Source organism: Cynara cardunculus (genome assembly GCF_001531365.2).
Source record: "Cynara cardunculus var. scolymus isolate 2C chromosome LG 6, CcrdV1, whole genome shotgun sequence".
NCBI classification, from domain to species: Eukaryota; Viridiplantae; Streptophyta; class Magnoliopsida; order Asterales; family Asteraceae; genus Cynara; species Cynara cardunculus.
In genome coordinates this window covers 17757362-17778321 of record NC_037533.1, presented here as the reverse complement: position 1 = coordinate 17778321, position 20960 = coordinate 17757362, and the positions used below count along the sequence as shown (strand labels likewise).

The 20960-nt window shown below is 35.9% G+C and overlaps 3 protein-coding genes across 4 annotated transcripts in view; 2 read left to right on the top strand and 1 right to left on the bottom strand.

Moving 5' to 3' along the window:
* The first annotated feature begins 5328 nt into the window (after positions 1-5328).
* LOC112514025 (zinc finger CCCH domain-containing protein 18-like) lies at positions 5329-10075 on the top strand. Of its 2 annotated transcripts, XM_025120310.1 has the most exons (9): positions 5363-5461; positions 5589-5715; positions 6692-7517; positions 7693-7866; positions 7953-8132; positions 8209-8285; positions 8627-8773; positions 8849-8936; positions 9810-10075. In XM_025120310.1, exons 3-9 carry the CDS (start codon positions 6700-6702, stop codon positions 9871-9873), a joined length of 1548 nt encoding a protein of 515 aa, XP_024976078.1. In that variant the 5' UTR covers positions 5363-5461; positions 5589-5715; positions 6692-6699; the 3' UTR covers positions 9874-10075. The 2 variants fall into 2 exon arrangements, with proteins under 2 accessions (XP_024976077.1, XP_024976078.1); XM_025120309.1 differs by having other exon boundaries at positions 5329-5715.
* Positions 6298-20960, top strand: part of LOC112514027 — a 20187-nt gene continuing 5524 nt past the window's right edge. The window contains exon 1 of the mRNA XM_025120313.1: positions 6298-6313. The gene's annotated coding sequence lies outside the window, so the exon portion shown is untranslated. The remainder of the gene's footprint in view (positions 6314-20960) is intronic.
* Positions 13464-20524, bottom strand: LOC112514026 (transcription termination factor MTERF9, chloroplastic). The gene is made up of 7 exons (XM_025120311.1): positions 20199-20524; positions 18077-18149; positions 17426-17547; positions 16575-17264; positions 15461-15873; positions 14136-14236; positions 13464-13775 (listed from the first exon to the last, which is right to left on the bottom strand). The coding sequence occupies exons 1-5, from the start codon at positions 20487-20489 to the stop codon at positions 15559-15561; spliced, it is 1491 nt and encodes a 496-aa protein (XP_024976079.1). The 5' UTR covers positions 20490-20524; the 3' UTR covers positions 13464-13775; positions 14136-14236; positions 15461-15558.

Genomic DNA, 20960 nt, shown 5'->3' with positions numbered 1-20960 from the left:
ACAATTTCAATGACACAACAGATATAATTGTTTCAGCAGTACAAATATCAGTGTAATTTATATGAGTAAGGTTTTAGGTTGGAACCTGAGCATCGTCCTCCCCTGTCAATACGATGCATGCACATATTTACTGTTGGACTGACTACTGTCGTGAGGACGCTTCAGATGGTGGTGTCTGACCTTTTTTTCACGTATTTGATTTTCGACACGTTCAATGGCGTATATTGATTTCGATTTTCTCGTGGAAAAATTCACTTGGATGAGGAATTTTCGTCGAATAGATGAATAAGCGGAGGACTTGTTTGTTAACAGCTTAACGAGATTAATCAAACTCACAGTTTATTCGGTTAGTTATACATTACTGTTTGATAATTACTTAATGATATAAAAAGTGTCTTATTCAGTAACTCGTTTTTAAAAGTTCAACAATTTATTAATTTAGAAAAAAGTTCGGCAACTTAATTCAATGATTTATTTATTCAAAAATAAAGTTAAAGTATTTAATCATTTAAAATAAAAAAAAATTGTTTTTTTTACTTTTCCTTATTGTTTTCAGCAAAATAACATCAAAATTATAGTGGTTGGGGATATTTATTGTTAACAATTTAATATTAATTTTTAAATCTGGCAAGAGATTTTAAATATAGGGTAAATTGCAAGAAAAAATAACGTACTTTAACTTATGATTGTTTACCTAATTGTTTATCCGGTAAGCGTTTACCGATAGGAGTCAACACTATGATTTATTTTGATGCGTAAGATTTTAGTATATCAAAACATATTGAATGCAACAATTTAGTGGGTAAGCATTTACCTGGATAAGAGTCGTCATCCTCACTTACCGGGTAAGACTCTTCATCATTCTCATTGCTCTTACCCAGTAAGATTCTTGACCCTTCTCATGTTCATCCGATGAGGGAATTTATCCGATAAGTACTTATCAAGTAAGTGTTTAGTAAAACGACCCCTTAATTCTTATTCTATGTAACGTACTTTCAAAACTTTTATTTTTGTACAAAAGGTGTAAAATTTTAAACATTTAGATACACGTGTAACCGGCTGATTTGACGAGTGATGTGGTATAAAACTCAGTAATATTTGTTGAATCATTAATCGGATGCCACATCCCTAGTCAAATCAACATGGTAACCAGTTAATGCTTCAACCGATTCCCCGGGTACTTAAATGTTTAAAACTTTACATCTTGTGTGCCAAAATATAAGTTCTAAAAGTATGTTACCCAAAATAATAATCAAATTAAAGTACGTTACTTTTTCATACAATTTGCCTTTAAATATATAATTTTTGTATCAATTTTGTTGACGATAAATTTGTGAAAATAAAAACAATTATCATTACATTAAATAAAAATGAAAATAAATTTTGTAAAAATAAAAATAATATAAAAAATAAAAATAAAATCTTATCTAAATTTATCATTTTTAACTAAAAGCTATAAAAACAACTTGTGGGCCTTCTAATTTGTAGAAAGTATTGGGCCCAAAGTTAAGGCTTGAGATAGATTGATTTCTTTGCTTATTGGGCCTGACCCACAACATGCTGGGTTGGGCCTTCTGATTTAGAGAAAATAAAACTCATGTGTTTATCATGTTTAAAAATTCATATATTTTTTAAATTCAAGTAATTAATGTGTTTTTAAGTGTATTTTTAAAGTCGTTTGCACAAATTCTAGTTGTCGGTTGATGAGAATTGTATTTCAAGGCGGCCCTGCAAGACTTGTTTATCGTACGGGTTTGGCCAACGACACATGTCTACGGGGCTGAGGCTCCTACTGTTGATCGACAAACAGGCGGAGGATGGACATGTTGCTTCTGGCCCGGATCTTGACTTAGACGCGTTTAATCATAATCCAACACACGGTAGCTTTGCATGCTCGAGGCCCTGATTTTTCAACCAAGTGCGATGACCAACTGTGTAAATGAATGGTTTCTCTCGTACTAGGTTGGATTACTCTTGTGACATTGTCGTCAGTGAAATAAAACTAATCTGCCTCACGACGGTCTAAATCCAACAATTTGGAGTTATATATTTTTTGTAAGTTGAGGGTTTTAGGAAATTATTAATTCTGATATCAAAGATAGATGACATGTTTTTATATTTAATGTATTTGAGTGAGGGGTTGGGTTCCGGTGAGAAGGAGAGTTAAGATAAATACATTTTTCACCCTTTGATGTACATTAGGATGAGATGCATCAGATCAATCACCGATTCATGAGTGAGTTTGAGATCAAAGTTGATCAAGGTCCAGATCCCTTCGTATACTTCTCACCTTAACTCTCTATATCTCACACAATCCTTCACATGTGAGCAATAGAAACATAAGAACAAACAAGCAGGGTTGCGATTGTTGTGTTGCGATAACAGCAGATGCTATAAAGGCTTTAAACCCTTTGTTGTGAAAGCTCATATGGATGCAATGAAACCAACACGTGCACATTGTCATTCTGAGCGATAGAAACGATATAAATCCAGGTTTCAACATGGAGATCCTATATTTAGGCGTACGAGACAGGAAGAAGGACCGATGGTTTTGAGGGTGAGAGTGTTTTATGTTCAAGATTTATTCAGTTTTTTTTTTTATTAATTTTATTAAATCACAAATACCTGTATCTATGCAACATACACTTGTACAACACAAATGAAAAACTCAAAAAAAAAAAATGTAAAATGACCAAAATACCCTCACCCAATCAACACATAACAGGACTTAACAGTTACTGCTCATGACCATTAGAACCAGTGACGTTTTCCGTAGCAAAATCAAAACCACAAGTATTACCTGGTGCACTTATTGAAGTCAAGTGACCAAAACCAAAGTTTTGGTAAACCGTAGGGACCATTTTGTAATTTGCAACTAATGTTTTAATAATGAGTTGTACATTGTGCAATGTTGGGTTGTACATTGGGTGGTCAAAGTGGGCTTGGCGGGAAAAGTGGGGGTTGGGGTTAACCGAAACTTAAAAGATCGAATCTCCCCATTCATCATGCCGGTAGAACCGGTCATCATTTTGAACTATTTTTGTTTAATTCCTAAACTACCCCTTATCCGTCACTCTCTTATCCTTTTTATTTTATTATATTTTATTAATTTATTATTATTATTTGTATTTTTTTAATTACTGATGTGGGATGGGACCCGGTGCAAGTGACAAATTCAACATTTTTAATACGTATTTTAAAAAACGATTTTAAATCTATACTCAATAAATCAGACTTGAGATCACGTGAAACAGATTGGTTTCGTGAGACCACTTTTTTTACATTTGAAATTTTATAGCAAAATGTTGTTTTTACTGTAAAGATTCGAATTTTTTTTATTAACTTGAATATTCAACCCGCTATGCGAGCCGACTAATCTCAGGACGACCACCTGCTTTATCGATAGTCCGGAGTCACCGCATTTAAACTTTCATGGCCACAAGAGGATTTTTATTCCTCATTGGATTTGAACATGGGACCTCCACGTACTTTTAGCCTTTAGAGTCAAGTTCAAACCAATCAGACACTGCCCTTGTGGTTAAGATTCGACTTTTTTTTTATCTTCACAATGTTTTGCTGTGAAGTTTCAAATGTAAAAAAATGGTCTCACGGGTCTCACGAAAACAGACTGGTCTCACGTGATTCCAACCCCAATAAATCATATTAATTATATTTTTTTGTGTTTTAATCATATTTTTTTTAAATTTTAAAAGTAACAAAAAACAGTTTACTTTGCATACTAAATTAAGAAAAAATAACTGATGGAAAACATATATAGTAAAGTCATTTTTTAAAGATAACAGTATTATTAAGCAAACAGGTTAAGAATATACTGAACACGTTATTATAAGATGCAGAGGCCAGACGAATACAATCGCATAATCATATGATTGTTTTAAATATATCAGTGGAAAACTTGGAATAACTGTTTAAACTGATTATATTCATAGCATTATCATTTAAAATCACAATTGGTCGTAGTCGAATTTCTATGCTTTAGATGCTATAAAGTATATATATATATATATATATATATATATATATATATATATATGCATATGTATATAGGCAGACAGTTCATTTGATAAGTGGTAAATATTTGAGAAGTAAAAAAGTGATTCTAGTACTTCATCTGGTCAATATTTACGGCTTTAACTGTAAAGCACTGGATAATTCCTTGCAATGGTATGCGGAAGATAGAAAGGTTTTTTGTAACCTTTATAAATAAGCGGCAAACGAGTTCATATTGAACTCATGTGATACACATATGAACTATATGTTCATATGTTATTCCGTTAATTAGTTCACATGTGAACTATTTAGTTGATTTGTATATAAACCCACAGGTTCATATATGAATCAGTTAACTTGTTCATATGTGAATCAATTAATTAGTTCATATATGAATTAGTTAATCAATTCATACGTGAATCACACGGGATCATATGTGAATTAAAAGAGTTAATATATGAATCACATAGGTTCATATATGAACCCGTTTGCCGCCTATTTGTAAAAGTTACAAAACTGCCTATCTAATTTTCGTTTAATCAGTTAAAGCCACAAATATTGACCAGTCAAATCCGATCTTGACCATATGAAGTGCTAAGTACACTTATCTACTTCTCAAATATTTACCACTTCTCAAAATCACACACACACACACACACACACACACATAAAAGGGTTTTAATTTACAAACCATGTAATTTTTATTGAGATATTTTTAGAAATGATGAGATTTATTTATTGTGATTTGAATATTTATGAAAAATTATCAGAGTTCATACGTTATGATCAATGCTTTATATTAAAAAATAATCGAGATATTTATCAGAGTAGATGAACGGTTGAGATTTGTTCATATGGTTTTTATTAATGGTTGAGTTTGTAAATGAAAGGGTTGTTTGACATTTGCTGAATGGTTTGGTGCAGAATGATTAAAAAGCTCTTATGGTATAATGCAAAATGAAATATAATTATTTACAGTGAAATTAGGGTCCTGAATAGTTAAGAAAGGAGACCCAAGATACAAAATCATTCAGAAGACTTCAAAACCATTTTCTTTTTGACAAACATGAATTACCTCTTAACGATTCAGATATACTTCTTAATGAAACAATTAAGAGATAAACAAACAATCGCAAAGTATTTTTACTGTTATGAGTTGGGTTTTTGAAAATAAAAAAAGGGGTTTGAATTAAAAAGAGAAAAATGAAAAATGAAAAGGGTAAAAAGGTAAATAGAGCAGGGACGTCTCCAAGCTGTAGTGGGCTGTGTGTAGCAAAAACAAAGTGTGGGGGCATTTCAAAAACCATCTCCACACACACACACAAACACAAACACAAACACAAACACAAACACACTCAATGTGTGTGTGTGTGTTTTTATTTGAGTGATGAATTTCTTTTACTAAAAAGAAGAGATTGATGAATAAAGTGTCCCACTTGTTGTTGTTTTTGTAAGTGTGTGTTTTTTCACACACTCAATTCAAACTCTCAACACCCACACACACACACACACACCAAAACGTTTTTGTCTTTTTGTTTTCCAATTTTGTTTTTCTTGTTGTCGTTTTTGATTTGCAGATAATCGAGAAACTCTGCAACAAAAAGGATTTCGAACAACGATGACGATGATGATGATGATGATGATTGTGTTCTTCTGTACCTGATTCTTTCTGGGCTTCGACTCTGTTTTCAAGATTTTCACTGGGTAAGTTTGAATCATTTTGTTTAATTTTTTATGTTTTTTTTATGATTTTGTTTCGTGATTTTGAGATATGGGTTTTGTTCGAGATTGAAATCTTGATCTGTTTTTCCAGGTTTCTTTCGATTTTTACCTGAAAAACGATTCATCCCATGAAGTTCGAAAGATTGGTTTCGGGGATTTTATTTCCTCAAGATTTTATTTTAAACGAAACCCTTCGATTCATGTGTAATTGCTTCCTCATACAGATTGTAATTTAGGGTTTTCTTTTGTGTTTCTGTATCTTTGATCATACATATATACATATATATATATACACACACACACACACACACATATATATATATATGATTCGGGGTTTTCTTTTGTGTTTCTGTATCTTTGATCATATATGTATATATATGTGTGTGTGTGTGTGTGTATATATATAGAGAGAGATGTAATATATATATATATATATATATATATATATATAAAGAAGTGTTCATCATCCTTGAATTCACTTCCCCAACCCAATTTGGGGTTTTCTTTTGTGTTTCTGTATCTTTGATCATATATATATATATACACGCATATATATATATATATAGAGAGAGAGAGAGATGTAATATATATATATATATATATATATCAAGTGTTCATCATTGTTGAATTCACTTCCCCAACCCAATTTGGGGTTTTCTTCTGTGTTTCTGTATCTTTGATCATATATACATATACATATATACATATATATAGAGAGAGATGTAATATATACATATATATACATATATATATATATATATCAAGTGTTCATCATTGTTGAATTCAGTTCCCCAACCCAATTTGGGGTTTTCTTTTGTGTTTCTGTATCTATATATATATATATATATATATATATATATATATATATGTGTGTGTGTGTGTGTGTGAGTGTGTGTGTATTGAAGTGTTCTTCATTCTTGAATTCAGTTGCCCAAATTGGGGGTTTTTCTGTGAACAGATGTCAAAATGGAAGCTTTTGAAGCTGCAAAAGTTGTTTACAACCGAATTCTGGAAACAGAATCCGAAACGATTACTCGAAAAATAATCGGTTACATATACTTGCTCGACCATGCCGATCGCGAAATGATTCGATTAGCTTTCGGCCCCGATAATTTGATCCAAAACCTGATACAAAAGGCCAAAATCGAGCTCAATTTAGTCATGAAACCAATTCATTCACCTCCGATATCGCCATCACTTCAATTTCGACCGGTTTTGCATTCGAACAGACCCTTTTTGTCCTCACAAATCCCGTCCCCGATGCCGTTACCGTATCCGAATATGGTTTCCGATGATTGTCGGTACCAAAATCAAGATTTCTTTATAGGATTAGGAGCTCAATTCGAACCTTTTAGTCGAGAAATCTCGGGTTTTTCGGAAGATTGTTATAGCCCAGATGGAAATTTTGGATTAAGAGGAAGAAGAGATGGAATTCCATCAAAGATTTGCCATTATTTCAGTAAAGGGCATTGTAAACATGGCAATAATTGTAAGTTCTTTCATGCACAATCGGTAACGGATTTTAACTCGAACGAACTCGATGATCAAGGGGCGTTTTCACCCGGTTCCCTTGAAAAACTCGAGTTTGAGATCACGGAAATCTTGAAATCGAGAAGGGGTAATCCGATTTCGATCGCTTCTTTGCCTATGATCTATTATGAAAGATACGGAAGGACCCTTCAAGCAGAAGGGTATCTAACCGAGAGCCAAAGACACGGGAAAGCCGGTTATAGTTTGACTAAGCTTCTTGCTCGATTGAAGAACAGCATTCGGCTCATCGACAGGTTCGCTTCGATCTTGAAATAAAATTTCAACTTTTATCTGTGTTATCAAGGGTAAAATTGTCTTTTGGTTAATTAATACGGTAATAATTACATAATTCTAAAACTGTATATCGTTTTCATTGTGGAACTGAGAGAGTAGTACGGTTTTGAGTAACGGTTATGATCCAATTTGCAGGCCTCATGGGCAGCATTCGGTGGTTTTGGCCGATGATGCATCAAGATTCATGGAAAACCGATATGAGCGAGCTAATATGAATCCCGGCCCCATCGTTAGTGGTTCGAAGCAAATTTATTTGACGTTTCCGGCCGAAAGTACGTTCACCGAAGACGATGTCGCTAACTATTTTAGGTAAAAACTTGTATATATTTTGGATGGGTCGAATCTATCTATTTTTCATTTTTAGACTGTAACGTTTTGCGGGTTGTGTTTTCTAGCACGTTTGGTCCGGTTCAAGACGTGAGAATTCCGTGCCAACAGAAACGGATGTTCGGTTTTGTAACTTTTCACAATGCGGAAACGGTGCAAACGATTTTATCAAAAGGAAACCCGCATTATGTTTGTGGTGCCCGTGTTCTTGTAAAACCGTATAGAGAAAAACTCAAACTATTTGATAGGTAATCGGTACTTCCTCCGACTCTATATATATAGATATAGATATATGTATGCTCATCTCGTTCCATTGTCGTTCAGGAAGTACTTTGAGAAACTCGAGGCTCCGATGTGTTACCATTCGCACCATATGGATATGGATCATGACCTTCAAGCTCGTAAGATCTTTCTATTCATATGTGAATAATCTTTTATGTTTTTAGCTCAAAATCTTTTTCTCGTAGCCTTTTTATAAGTCGAGGGTCTTCACGGAAACGGTCTCTCTACTCCCTGGTGTGGAGGGCAGGTCTGCATACATTATACCCTCCCTAGACCCTACTTTAAGTGGGATTTACTGGATTTGTTTGGTTTGATTTATTTCAATCCTATAGGGATTGAACGGATTTCCCCATCTCAAAATGACCGAAAGCGAGACATAAATGATGCAACTCATATGATTATGAGAACCCGAGCATAAGTTTAGCTCAAAGCGTTTTTGACTCTTGGAAGCGTTGAACAGGGTTGGAAGCTTCTAGATTGTTCGGTAGACAACTAGAAGACCACGAACTAGCAATGCAACTAGAGATGATGCGCCTCTCGCAACTACAACTGGCACGAGGATCTTCCTACCTTGAAAACACGTTAGATGATCAGAAACCCTCGGAAGGTATGGAGATTTTACGCACTCTCTTTGATTAGCTTCACGTGTTTGTTTCCTAATTCGTTCTCTTATACGTTCTAGATGAAGCTGATGACTCCAAGTTCCAATCTCCAAAACTCGTGTCACATCAGATAGATCACGTTGGTACCAATTACAACGTCCAAGACAAGTATGATCACTTATCATCCTACCATCAATAGTCAGTCAGCAGTGATTGCACCCAATAGTCACTCACTCACTGCNCAGTGATTGCACCCAATAGTCACTCACTCACTGCTCCCAAAGTTTGGGTACAATGATTGTTGACTTACCATCAATAGTCGCTCAAGCGGCAGTCACTGCACCCAATGGTCAGTTGGTCACTACTCCCAGATTTTGGGTACAATGATTGCTGACTTACCATCAATGGTCGCTCAAGCGGCAGTCACTGCACCCAATGGTCAGTTGGTCACTACTCCCAGATTTTGGGTACATTGATTGCTGACTTACCATCAATGGTCGCTCAAGTGGCAGTCACTGCACCCAATAGTCACTACTCCCAGATTTTGGGTACTGTGACTGCCGACTTGCCATCAACAGTTAGCGGTCACTGCCCCTAGATTTTGGTACAGTGACTGCTGACTCACCATCAATAGTCAGTCGGTCACTACTCCCAGATTTTGGGTACTATGACTGCCGACTTGCCATCAACAGTTAGCGGTCACTGCCCCTAGATTTTGGTACAGTGACTGCCGACTCACCATCAATAGTCGGTCAGTCAGCAGTCACTGCTCTCAGATTTTGGGTACAGACTTACCATCATTAGTCAATCAGTCAGCAGTCACTGCACCCAATAATCAGAAGTCACTGCTCCTATACTTTGGGTACAGTCACTGTTGCAAGTCAACAGTCACTGCTCTCAGACTTTGTGTACAGTAGTCACTAACTTACCATCAATAGTCAACCAGTCAGCAGAGCCACTGCACCCAAAATGTGGGTGCAGTGACCGCTGACATGGGTTCTTGTTTCAGTGGAGTAACTTGTAACGGTTTTCCATGTGTAGTGAAAACAGTCGTGGTTTGAATCTTCCGGATAGCCCTTTTTGCATGCAACAAGGGGGGATCTAACAAGCAAATGTAGTTGAAGAACAAATAAAGGAAAGGATTAGAAAGATGAGGGAAGTAAATAATAGCAATTTAATGATGAAGAAGAATGAATAGAAAAGAGTACAGTTTTGTTAGTTGATTACATGAAGGAGAAAGAGAGAGGAGAGATGATGGGGATTGTGTTTTTTTGATGCCAACTAGATAAAGATTTACATCTATTTCTGCATTTTCAATTGTTTTTAGAGGTCAGGTCTGCGTACATCTTATTATTGAGATATAATTCTCTTGATTTTATGTATATATAACTTTTTGATATTAATAGGATTTGCAACTTATTCGGTCAACTATACATGATTGTTTAGTAGTGGGGTTTGATGATACATAAAGTGGTTTATGCAATAAGCTTGCAGGAGAACTTTCTGTAGAAAACCAAGTTATTTTCTGAACATGTCCCTTCTAATTAAAACAGTCTGTTTTCATCTATGAAAAAAGCTCCTGCAAACAAAAACTGTCTTAATCTATACAGGTAGATTAATCTACACATACAACTTTACTCATATAAGATTTAATAGAAAATAAACCAATATAATGGATTTAAATTGTTAGTGATTTTGTTATTTAATATAATTATGGGGAAATCGCATGAAAACGTAATGTACTTTAACTTGATTTTTATTTTGGATAATGTACTTTTAAAAGTTCCATTTTGGTACCTTAGATGTAAAGTTTTAAACATTTAAGTACCCGGGTAACCGGTTAAAGCATTAACCGGTTATCATGCTGATGTGACGAGTGATGTGGTATCCAACTCACTATTATTTGTTGACGTGGTTAGTGACATGAATTTTTTTTAATCTAAAAATTAGTCTTTCATCGGTGACTCAGATACTTAAATGTTTAAAACTTTACATCTTAGGTACAAAAATAAAAGTTTTGAAAATACGTTATTAAAAATAGAAATCAAGTTAAAGTACGTTATTTTTTCCTGTAATTTTTTTTCGTAATTATTTATGTATTGGAAATTTAAAAATGAGGGCATTGGTGTATGGGAAATTAGTGAAATGAGGTTTGACCGCTTTGGTTAATGAATGGGGTCAAAATGGATATTCAAAGGTTTTCATCTCAATGTAAATGTGATATCCTCGAATAACATGTGATTTTACATTAAAGTTATATGTGATTCATGTGATTTTGGCTGCGATTTGAAATCACGGGTCAGGTTGTCTGCACAGTATTGCGTTAATCATTGTTGTAAAATAACACGTGATTTTGTCATTCTCGTATTCTTTTATTTAGGGGCCGTCTACCTAAATGCTTACCCGGTAAGTGCTTAACGTTAGGAGTCAACACTATAATTTATTTTATTGGGTAAGATTGTAGTACATCAAAAAGTATCATATGCAACAATTTACCTGGTAAGCGCTTACCTGGGTAGGAGTCGTCACCCTCATTTACCGGGTAAGACTCTCAATTCTTATCATCGCTCTTACCGGGTAAGATTCTTGGCCCTTGCCATATTCATCTGGTGAGGAAAATTACCTGGTAAGTACTTACCAAGTAAGCGTTTAGTAAACGGCCCCTTAATCATTGTTCTTGAAACTAAATAATTTTAAAATTTTAAAAATATATCTATTTTATAAAATATTAAAGATATTGAAAATATTCTTCCCGGTTATAAAACAATCGATGATAAATATAAAATAAAACAATACCTGTCAAAGAAAAAAGTTATATGATACTTTGTAAATATAAAGACATTATTGTCTCTGGCATGTAGCTCAGTTGAAAATTGGTTGGTTAAATCTATACAAATGCAAGACAAGTCATGGGTTCGATATCAGTCCCTCCAGTTGCCTCAATCGCTGAGTGAATCAAAAAATACCCCCCCCCCCCCCCCAACCAATACGTGTCCTTGAAGACTAGTTTCCTTTGAGACCAATTTACCAGTAATTGACTTTTTACCCAAATATAAATGAACTGGATTACTTAAAAGATCCATAAATCGGGCCCATTGGCATGGATTCAGCAATTCTATCCAAACCACTTCTAAGAAACATCCAATAAAACCACAATGGTGATACATGATTGGTTTGAGCTTGACTCTAAAGATCAAAAGTGTCTGAAGGTTTCATGTTCAAATCCAAGTAGGAATAAAAATTCCCTTATGACAAGGGAGGTTCAAATACGGTGACCTTAAACTACCTGCAAAACACGTGGTCGCCTTGAAATTAGTTGGCTTGCATAACGGATTGGATACTCATGCTAATAAAAGAAATGGAATAAAGATGCATAAGGTGGATGAGGATGATGATCAACATGCCCATTGCTTTCAAACCAAAGTGTGGCCTTTCATGTCACCAAAGGGACATTTTCTCAAAATGCATACCAATCAAAATCATGAACACATGTATAAAGAGACAGGGTTGTTTAGTTTAAAGATATTACTGTTTAACAGAAGAATGTTATTTTTTTCTGATTAACCTGGATATCCGATCCGCTATGTGAGCAAACTAATCCTGAGACGACCACCTGCTTTGCGGGTAGTCCGGAGTCAATTCATTTGAACCTCCATGATCACAAGGGGATTTTTTTTCCTTCTTGGATTTGAACCTGAGAACTCTAGACACTTTTGACCTTTGGAGTCCAAACTCAAACCAATCAGACATCACCTTTGTGGTTAAGAATGTCATTTTTATATATAAGAATATTTGAAACCTCGTTAGAAGATTTTGAATTTAAAATGGGAAATATACCAAAACAACCGTTCCAGACTCGTCGGTAATTTTATATTCGTTTTTCTACTCGATTGACCAAAAGAGTCGAGATTTTTCGCAAGTAGCTTTTCACCAGCTTGCGAATTCTACTTTTTATGAATTTAATAGTAACTTTTAGCAAGTTGTTAAAGTGCTACTTACGAAATGGAGATAAGACAAGTAGCACTTTAGCAACACTTTTAATTACATTAAAAAAAAAAAAACTTTCACGTCAGTAGATACCAAGACGCACTTTAACAACTTACGAAATTGCTACTTTATGAATATTTAGTAATTATTTAAAGTGAAATTCGCAAGTAGCACTTTACCAACTTGCAGAATCTACTTTTTATGAATTTAATATTCAAAAAATAACTTTTTAACAAGTTATTCTTGAAATTTAGACTTGACAAGTAACACTTTAATAACTTTAACAAGTAACACTTCCACATCAGCATATACCAAGTAACACTTTAACAACTTACAAAATTGTTATTTCATGAATATTATATGCATAAAAAGTGAATTTCAAACCACAAGGGTGGTGCCTGATTGGTTTGAGCTTGACTCTAAAGGTCAAAAGTACCAAGAGGTCTCAGATTCAAATCCAAAGAGGAATAAAAATCCCCTTGTGGCCACGGATGTTCAAATGCGATGACTCTGGGCTATCTGCAAAGCAGGTGGTCGCCCTGGGATTAGTCGGCTCACATAGTGGTTGGATATCCAGGTTAATCCAAAAAAAAAAATGAATTTCACAAGTTGCTAAAGTGCTATTGGCGAAATCTTGTAAGGAAGCCATTTAACTTTATAAACACTACAAAAGTAGAATTTTTAGCCTAATTTCCAACATTTTAAAATGAAATGAACATAAATGGACTAAAAAGACGAAATTGTCCTTGTACACAGATAAAATTGTCTCGTATAATCTCAACTCGAAAAAAACTACGGGAATGGAAACGGGAACGGGAATGGGAAATGAACAAGCTTATGTATACCTTTCTACTCACATTTTGTCGTCTCATGAAGTTAAAAACAAGAAGAAAAAGACGTAGTTTGCACGTTCATACGTATACAAAAATTGAACTCGCACGTAGAAACGGTTAATCTCGGTATTCCATGGCCAAAAGATTTCATGTGTCCTCTTGCAGAACCAAATTTAACAAATTAAACCTGTATGAATGAAGAACACAAAATGGTTATGGCGAAAAAGAGAACGGAAAACCAAGTTCATCATAAGCTGGTTTATTTTTTGAGCTTATTGAAAAATCCCCATCTGGTAAAAGTCATAAACTAGCTTTTTGAAAAGTACTTCATGTAGCATTTCAGTAAGCTCCGAGGTTTTTCTTTTTCACTTATTCCGATAATGCCCCTTGTATTTTACATAAATGACGAAAAGCCGTATCCTTTTAGGTAATTTCAAATTGGCTTCTAGTTTATCAGCTAGTTTTTACCAAACGTGACTTGTTTATTAGCCAACAACTAACTTTTCAGCTAACAACTAGCTTATCAAAATTCAGAAGAGGTACCAACCTTGAATGCGTTAATTTGGAGGCGATCTTGGTTTGTCACGAAGCAATGAACAGACGAGCTACAACTTGTCTTGAAATTAGTTGAAGGAACCCGGAAATTACCTGCATTAGAGCGTTAAAGTCGGATCATATAACACCCAAGAAAACTTGCATAAAGTTTTTGGGACAAATGTAACACAGTTTGGTTTAGTTCTGTAACAAAGTTTCCTATTTTGTACTCATTTTGACTGTTGATCTTGTAACATTTGATGACGTAGATACGAAAAGGTTACAACGAAATGGACAGTAAACTTGGCATCCATGTCATCAAATGGTACAAGGTCAACAAGTTACCATCAAAATGGGTAAAGAAAATAAGAAATTATGAAACTTCGTTAGGGAAAATATTCTTATAAATTAACTTTTTGGTCCCTATGGTTTGTTGAAAATTTCTATTTTTATCCTTGTGATTTTGAAATTACAATCTTCATCCCCATGTTTTATACTTCTTAACCTTTTCGTCCTTATGATTTAAACTTTATTGCTTTTTTGGTTCCTGTGGTTTACAATTCATTTTTATATTAGTCCCTCATACTGAAAAATAGTGTTTAGCCTCAGGGACGAAGATAGAAAAGAATTACAAACTATAGGGACAAAAACCGCAATTTTAAAACCACGAGGACAAAATACGCAGTTTTTAACAAACCACAGGGACGAAAAATCTAATTTACTCTATTCTTATTTCCACCGGGGGCTGTTTGGCAATTGTTGAATGGTTTGGTGCAGAATGATTAAGTGGCTCTCATGATATAGTGTAAAATGAAATATAATTTAAAATGAAATATAATTGTTTGGTAATTGTGTACACTGAAATTAGGGCTTTTAATGGTTAAGGGAGATCCATGATACAAAATCATTCAGAGAGTTTTAGAACCATTAAGAGGCAAGACTTTTTTTTTTGCCAAATAAGATTCACCCCTTAACGATTCAAAGGTTGCCTCTTAATGGAACTTTTAAGAGGTAAACAAACCCCTAAATAGGAAATAAACTTCGTTTACAAGCAAGTTAATTGCGTTTTTGTCCCTGTGGTTTGTTGAAAATATCTATTTTCGTCCCTGTACTTTTGAAATTTCGATTTTCATCCCTATGGTTTATAATTTATTCTTGTTTTCGTCCTTATGGTTTACAATTCATTGTTGTTTTCGTCCCGCATACTTAGACGTAGGAGCTAGCCATAGGGACTAAAATTTGCAATGAATCACAAACCACTGACAAAAAACACACTTTCGAAACCACAAGGACGAAAACGTAATTTACTCGTTTGCAAAAAGATATAAGATCACTTACCAGGGTGTACGCTCTACAATGAATAAGCTCCCAAAGAAAATGCAGGATTGAAGTCATATTGGAAGCAAGATTTCGTCCTTTAACAGCATCACAAACGGTCACGATCTTTCGTATTTTTTCGCCAAATCTTTGAGCAATAACCTTTGACGGAAAGCCAAGTATTTATCTACGCTAGTTCCCGCCCATTGCTGACAAAAACTTTCATCCGTTGGAACAAATGAACTCAACGGAAACGGTCCCTTTGGAGCTTTCTTTAACGCAACCAAGAATCTATGGCGGGGTCGGATTCTCTGGTCTAGGGATAGGCTTAGATACGTAGGGTACTTGGTCAAAGACTTCACCTCGTTTTTAAGTTCGTTGACCAAATACAAGTATTTCGGCTTCAAATTTCCCTCGAGGGACAATGAGAACACCTGTGTATCCACGTAAACGCATTAGAACTACAAAATAGATGCATCATCGGTTTTTTTGGCAAAGATTCAACTTAAGATTTGCCTCTTTGCCGAATAGTAATGACGGGTTGGGTTCTGTTGAGAACAACTCATTTTCGTGAAAATGTTGGAAAAAGTGAAGGTACACTTTTGTTGAACTATGTGCCGAGTCAAATGTTGCATTTTCAGAAAGTGAGTACTAAAAACTAAACAAAACGGACCCGGTAAATCCCACTTGATAGTAGGGTTCGGGGGAGAGATGTATACAGACAAGACCTCTATCTCAAAGAGTAGAGTGGTTATTTCCGTGAAGACACTTGGCTTGTGCAAGAGTGTGAGCAAACAGGTAGCAGAAACAAATATTAGAGGGGGATTAGGAACCTAAAATTGATCAGAAATATGTATCGCCCGCAACACGACACGTGGCATATTCATAAAAAATATGAACGAGTTACTCATCATGAAATATTTAACGCCCAACAACATGAATATGTTCATCAAACGTGAGATATAAATGAACATTCATCATGAATGTGTTACTCATGATGAATATTCATCATGAATGTCTTATTCAATGATGAATATTCATCATGAAGAGGAGGCGGTTCCCAGGTTCCTAATCAATTTTGGGTTTGTAAAAGAACTTCCGTCGGATTACAGATACTAAAATAATAACATCTAACCTGTGTGAGGCTAGTCGACACTTTCAATATGTCGGAATTGTGCATGCCGATACTCCTTAAGAAGTTGATTCTAGGTAATAGGCCATCTTCGATGCTATAGTGAAGGAGCTGTGGATGCTTAGTTACCATTTTCACTATATTATCCCTCGGTGCTCCAAGTTCCTTCGTAAGGAATCTATACCGAGCGTTCCAAGAATTATCAATTCGTTGAACCAAAATTTGCGGGCTTAGTTGCACAACTTTACTCAAATCGCTCGTTTTAATACCAACTTCTTCTATCAAATACCTCACGGTAGGCTTTAATGAATTTTCCACACTATAAGAGAAGATGGATGGAGTTGCGGTTATAATCTGTCCAATTCTTGCATCTTGAATCCCCAAACTCGATAAAAATGCCACGTGAGATTTGAGATTGTTCTCGACTGTATACTGCAAAATCTGCGGCTGTCTCATGAGTATCTTCTTTATATCTTTATTTTTCACACCAACACTCATCAAGAACTCCAATCTTTCTTGGGCTGCAGTAACGTTTATCTGAAGCGAAGGCATGTGTCTACCGTACATTTGTATAAAGTGCGAATCTTTAAGGCCAAAAGTCGTAAGGTAATCAAGTAGCGGAAACCATTTCTCGTCTACGTCTATTTCCTCTAATAAATGCCGATATTTGTTCTTTGAAGACTTCCCTGCCTCCTGCTTAAATGAAAGGCCATAATCATCTAAACCAAACCGACCCAGTAACACCCACCAAGAGGTGGGTCCCCTCCCCCCGTTTTTTTTTGGGGGGGGGGGGGGGGGTTACCCAGACCTCATCTTGGATAGATTGAAAAATCGACTAGATGGTTAAAACCTACCTTTTCTTTCCCTTTGGCATTTGAAGTCTGATAAACACCCGTGTAGTCGTTTCTATCTAACATGACCTTCCCATTTCCGTTGATGATTTTTTGCTTCCTACCCATTCGTGAATACATGCTGCCTACAGATTCAATGAATTCATAATGAATATAAAGATATATCCTAACAAGATACTTGGCGCATGCTCAAGGTTCACATGAAGTATCAATGAATACATAATGAATAAAGATATATCCTAACAGGATACTTGGCGCATGCTCAAGATTCACATGAAGTATCAATGAATTCATAATGAATAAAGATATATCCCATCAAGATGCTTGGCATATGCTCAGGATTCACATGAAGTATCAATGANATAATGAATAAAGATATATCCCATCAAGATGCTTGGCATATGCTCAGGATTCACATGAAGTATCAATGAATTCATAATGAATAAAGATATATCCCGTCAAGATACTTGGCATATGCTCAAGATTCACATGAACTATCAATGAATTCATAATGAATAAGAATACATCCTAACAAGATACTTGGCATATGCTCANATATGCTCAAGATTCACATGAACTATCAATGAATTCATAATGAATAAGAATACATCCTAACAAGATACTTGGCATATGCTCAAGATTCACATGAAGTACCTCCGTTGCCATTGGTTGCAGCTTTTGACTTGTGTTTGAGTTTATCGTCATCATCATAACCTGGTCCGGGATCCTGTAGAAACACCATAGAGTCAAAGGGGATAGTATTGACCAAATAATATCGGACTTATACTAAATACACATATGCCTATTAGTATCATACAATTGCTAAGTTCTTGCAATGGGTTCTCAAACACGGAAGCCATCATGATTTATCATTAGTCCAGAACTCAATTTGCGGACTGGGAGTAAGGCTATGTTTGCAAACTGGCTGATAAGCTAACCGTTCTATTAGCTGAAAAGGCAAGCTAGTTGTTAGCTGAAAAGACAGCTGTTGACTAATAAACTAGCTGATGAACTAGTAAAAAACTGGCTGATAATGTAAAACGACCTAAAAGACATGTTGAAAAATTAACTGGAAAAATTATTAGGGGCATAATTGGGAAAAATTGAAAAAAAAAGCCATAGCAATAACATAAAAGCTACTTCAATAAGCTCAGAAAATGACATCTTACGGTTGCCAAACAAGGCCTAAGTTGTGTTGGTTATGGAGCCTATTTGGGACTACAAACTAGTGTTTAACTTTCAAGTCACCCATTTCAGCAAAAAAGTTGTAACAACAAATCTGCAAGTGTCACTTAGGGGCCATTCACCAAATGCTTATTGGGTAAGCACTTACCGGTTGTCAATTTACCTTACCGGGTGAGATTTGAGAATGAGAATGACCGAGAATTTTTCCCAGCACAGCAAGAGGTATAGGAAGGACTGAGAATCTTACCCGGTAAGCAAGGGAGAAAGACTTAAGGGGCTGTTTGGTTGGTGTACATGGGACAGGACGGGACAAAACTCACTGTCCCGCGTTTGGTGCGGCATGAGACAAAGACAAAAACTGGGACAACGTGGGACAAGAAAAGGCTTTTTCATGTTCCACCAAAGTAGGTGGAACAAGATGGGACAAGAATGAGACAGAAACTAAAGTATTATTAATTAACCCTCATTTGATATACAACCTTAACATAATATTTGTTTTAATGGTCACCACCGCTAGTTCCAGCCGCCACCACCATCGGTAGCCACTGTCGGCCGCCTCCACCACCTCCATAACCACCATCGACCACCACCATCCATTGTCACTACCAACGTTGGCCACCTCCACCTTCTCTTCTACTACAATAACCACCTCCATAACCATCGTCAGCCACCGACCACCACTGTCCATTGCTACCACCACTACCACCGTTAGCCACCTTCACCTCTCTTCTACTACTACAACCTCCTCCAATACCTACACAACCATCGTCGGCCACCGACCAACCCCGTTCATCGCCACCACCATGGGCCACCTCACCTCCACCATAACCACTACCACCGTCTGCCACCACTATCGGCTACCACTACCACTATCTACCATATTCGTGTCTTCCGTAACCACAACTATCCATCTCCAGTCTTGTCCTGTCCAGTCCTGTATGCATGACAAACGCTACCTAATTGGACGGGCGGGTTTGAAAAAAACATGGCTTTCTGCATAAAGCTCATCTCTAGAAGCTTACAGAATACACCATTTTATGTATAATTAAGCCACTACTAAATAGTTATACATAGCTGACCGAATAAGATGCGAGTCCCATTAAGCTGCTAACAAACAGGCCCTTGGGGGCTGTTTGGTTGTTTTTCTATTAAGTCTTTGTATGGATAAAGCTGTCTCTTGAATTAACATGTTTGTTGAATTAATCTGTTTGTATAGATTGGAAAGGTTTTTGTTTGGGAGGGCTTTTTTCGTATAGGTAAGGAGAGTGTTTTTTAATTTGGAGGTGCAGGTTTGGAAAATCTCTGTTTTGTGTATAAAGCCCCCTAAAAGCTTACTGAATAAGCCATTTTTCGTATCACGCAGCCACTACCAATCAGTTATGCTGCGAGTCTAATTAAGCTCTATAAGCTGCTAACAAACAGGCCCAAGCATAAGATAGCCCGATAACCCCTTAATGCCAATTATTCGATCAAACTTCAAAACGTGAAATACCATGAAATTAACCACTGAAGAACCCTAAGCCTGCAAAATTCGATAAACCCTAAATCACTTCACGAGGTGTAAGATAAAATAAGCAAGAGAACAACTCACGTCATCGACCCAATCATCGTCATCGTCGTCGTCAATAGCTTCATTTTCATTGTCACTGTCGTAAGGAGAAAGTCTGCGACCGAATCTGGACCTGCGATTCGACTTGAGAATTTTGGGATTTGAATGCGATGATGATACAGCGAACCTGCCACTGGTTCTTCTTCTTCTTCTTCGTGGTGAATTCAATCCATCATGTAAGTACACTTTCAAGGTTTCGAAATAGGTGGAAGAGGGATTTGGGAAGAGAGAATTGAGAAGCGAATTTGATGGATACAGAGAGGAAATTGCCATTTGATTTTGGGGATAAGGATAGAGGACTCTAAAACCCTAATAGTAAGAAGAAGTAGAAGGATATTTGATGTCGCCACCATGGTTGGCTTTGCTGTCGTCTCTCCATTCACACAATTGTTAACCAACGTTTTCATTCCCTTAAACCCCTGACGCGGACCACGATCTCCTGTTCTTTTTTCCTTGTAATAACTACAAAATTATGATTAAGTCACTGAGTGGATGCTTTTTTTTATTTATAAAGCTATCCTAGTAATTCCATTGAGAGGTAACATCTGAATCGTTAATAGATGAATTTTGTTTGGTAAAAATAAAATCTGTTTTTAATGATTTTAAAACCCTTTGAATGATTTTTTTATCATGGGCCTCCCTTAACCATTTGGCGTCATAATCTATATCTATACTATCTATACTATATTATAAAGCATTTGGCTAAAACTCTTAAAAACTCTTAAAACTCTTAAACTCTTAAAA

Bases quoted from the DNA above. Each gene is read 5' to 3' on its own strand.
- LOC112514025 (XM_025120309.1), top strand. From the start codon at position 6,700: ATGGAAGCTTTTGAAGCTGCAAAAGTTGTTTACAACCGAATTCTGGAA. The intron at 7,518-7,692 runs GTTCGCTTCGAT...TCCAATTTGCAG, and splicing joins AGCATTCGGCTCATCGACAG to GCCTCATGGGCAGCATTCGG. The intron at 7,867-7,952 runs GTAAAAACTTGT...TGTGTTTTCTAG, and splicing joins GATGTCGCTAACTATTTTAG to CACGTTTGGTCCGGTTCAAG.
- LOC112514026 (XM_025120311.1), bottom strand. From the start codon at position 20,489: ATGGCAATTTCCTCTCTGTATCCATCAAATTCGCTTCTCAATTCTCTC. The intron at 17,265-17,425 runs GTAGGTTTTAAC...TCATTTAAGCAG, and splicing joins ATGCCAAAGGGAAAGAAAAG to GAGGCAGGGAAGTCTTCAAA. The intron at 15,874-16,574 runs GTTAGATGTTAT...GTGGATACACAG, and splicing joins TGTCGACTAGCCTCACACAG to GTGTTCTCATTGTCCCTCGA.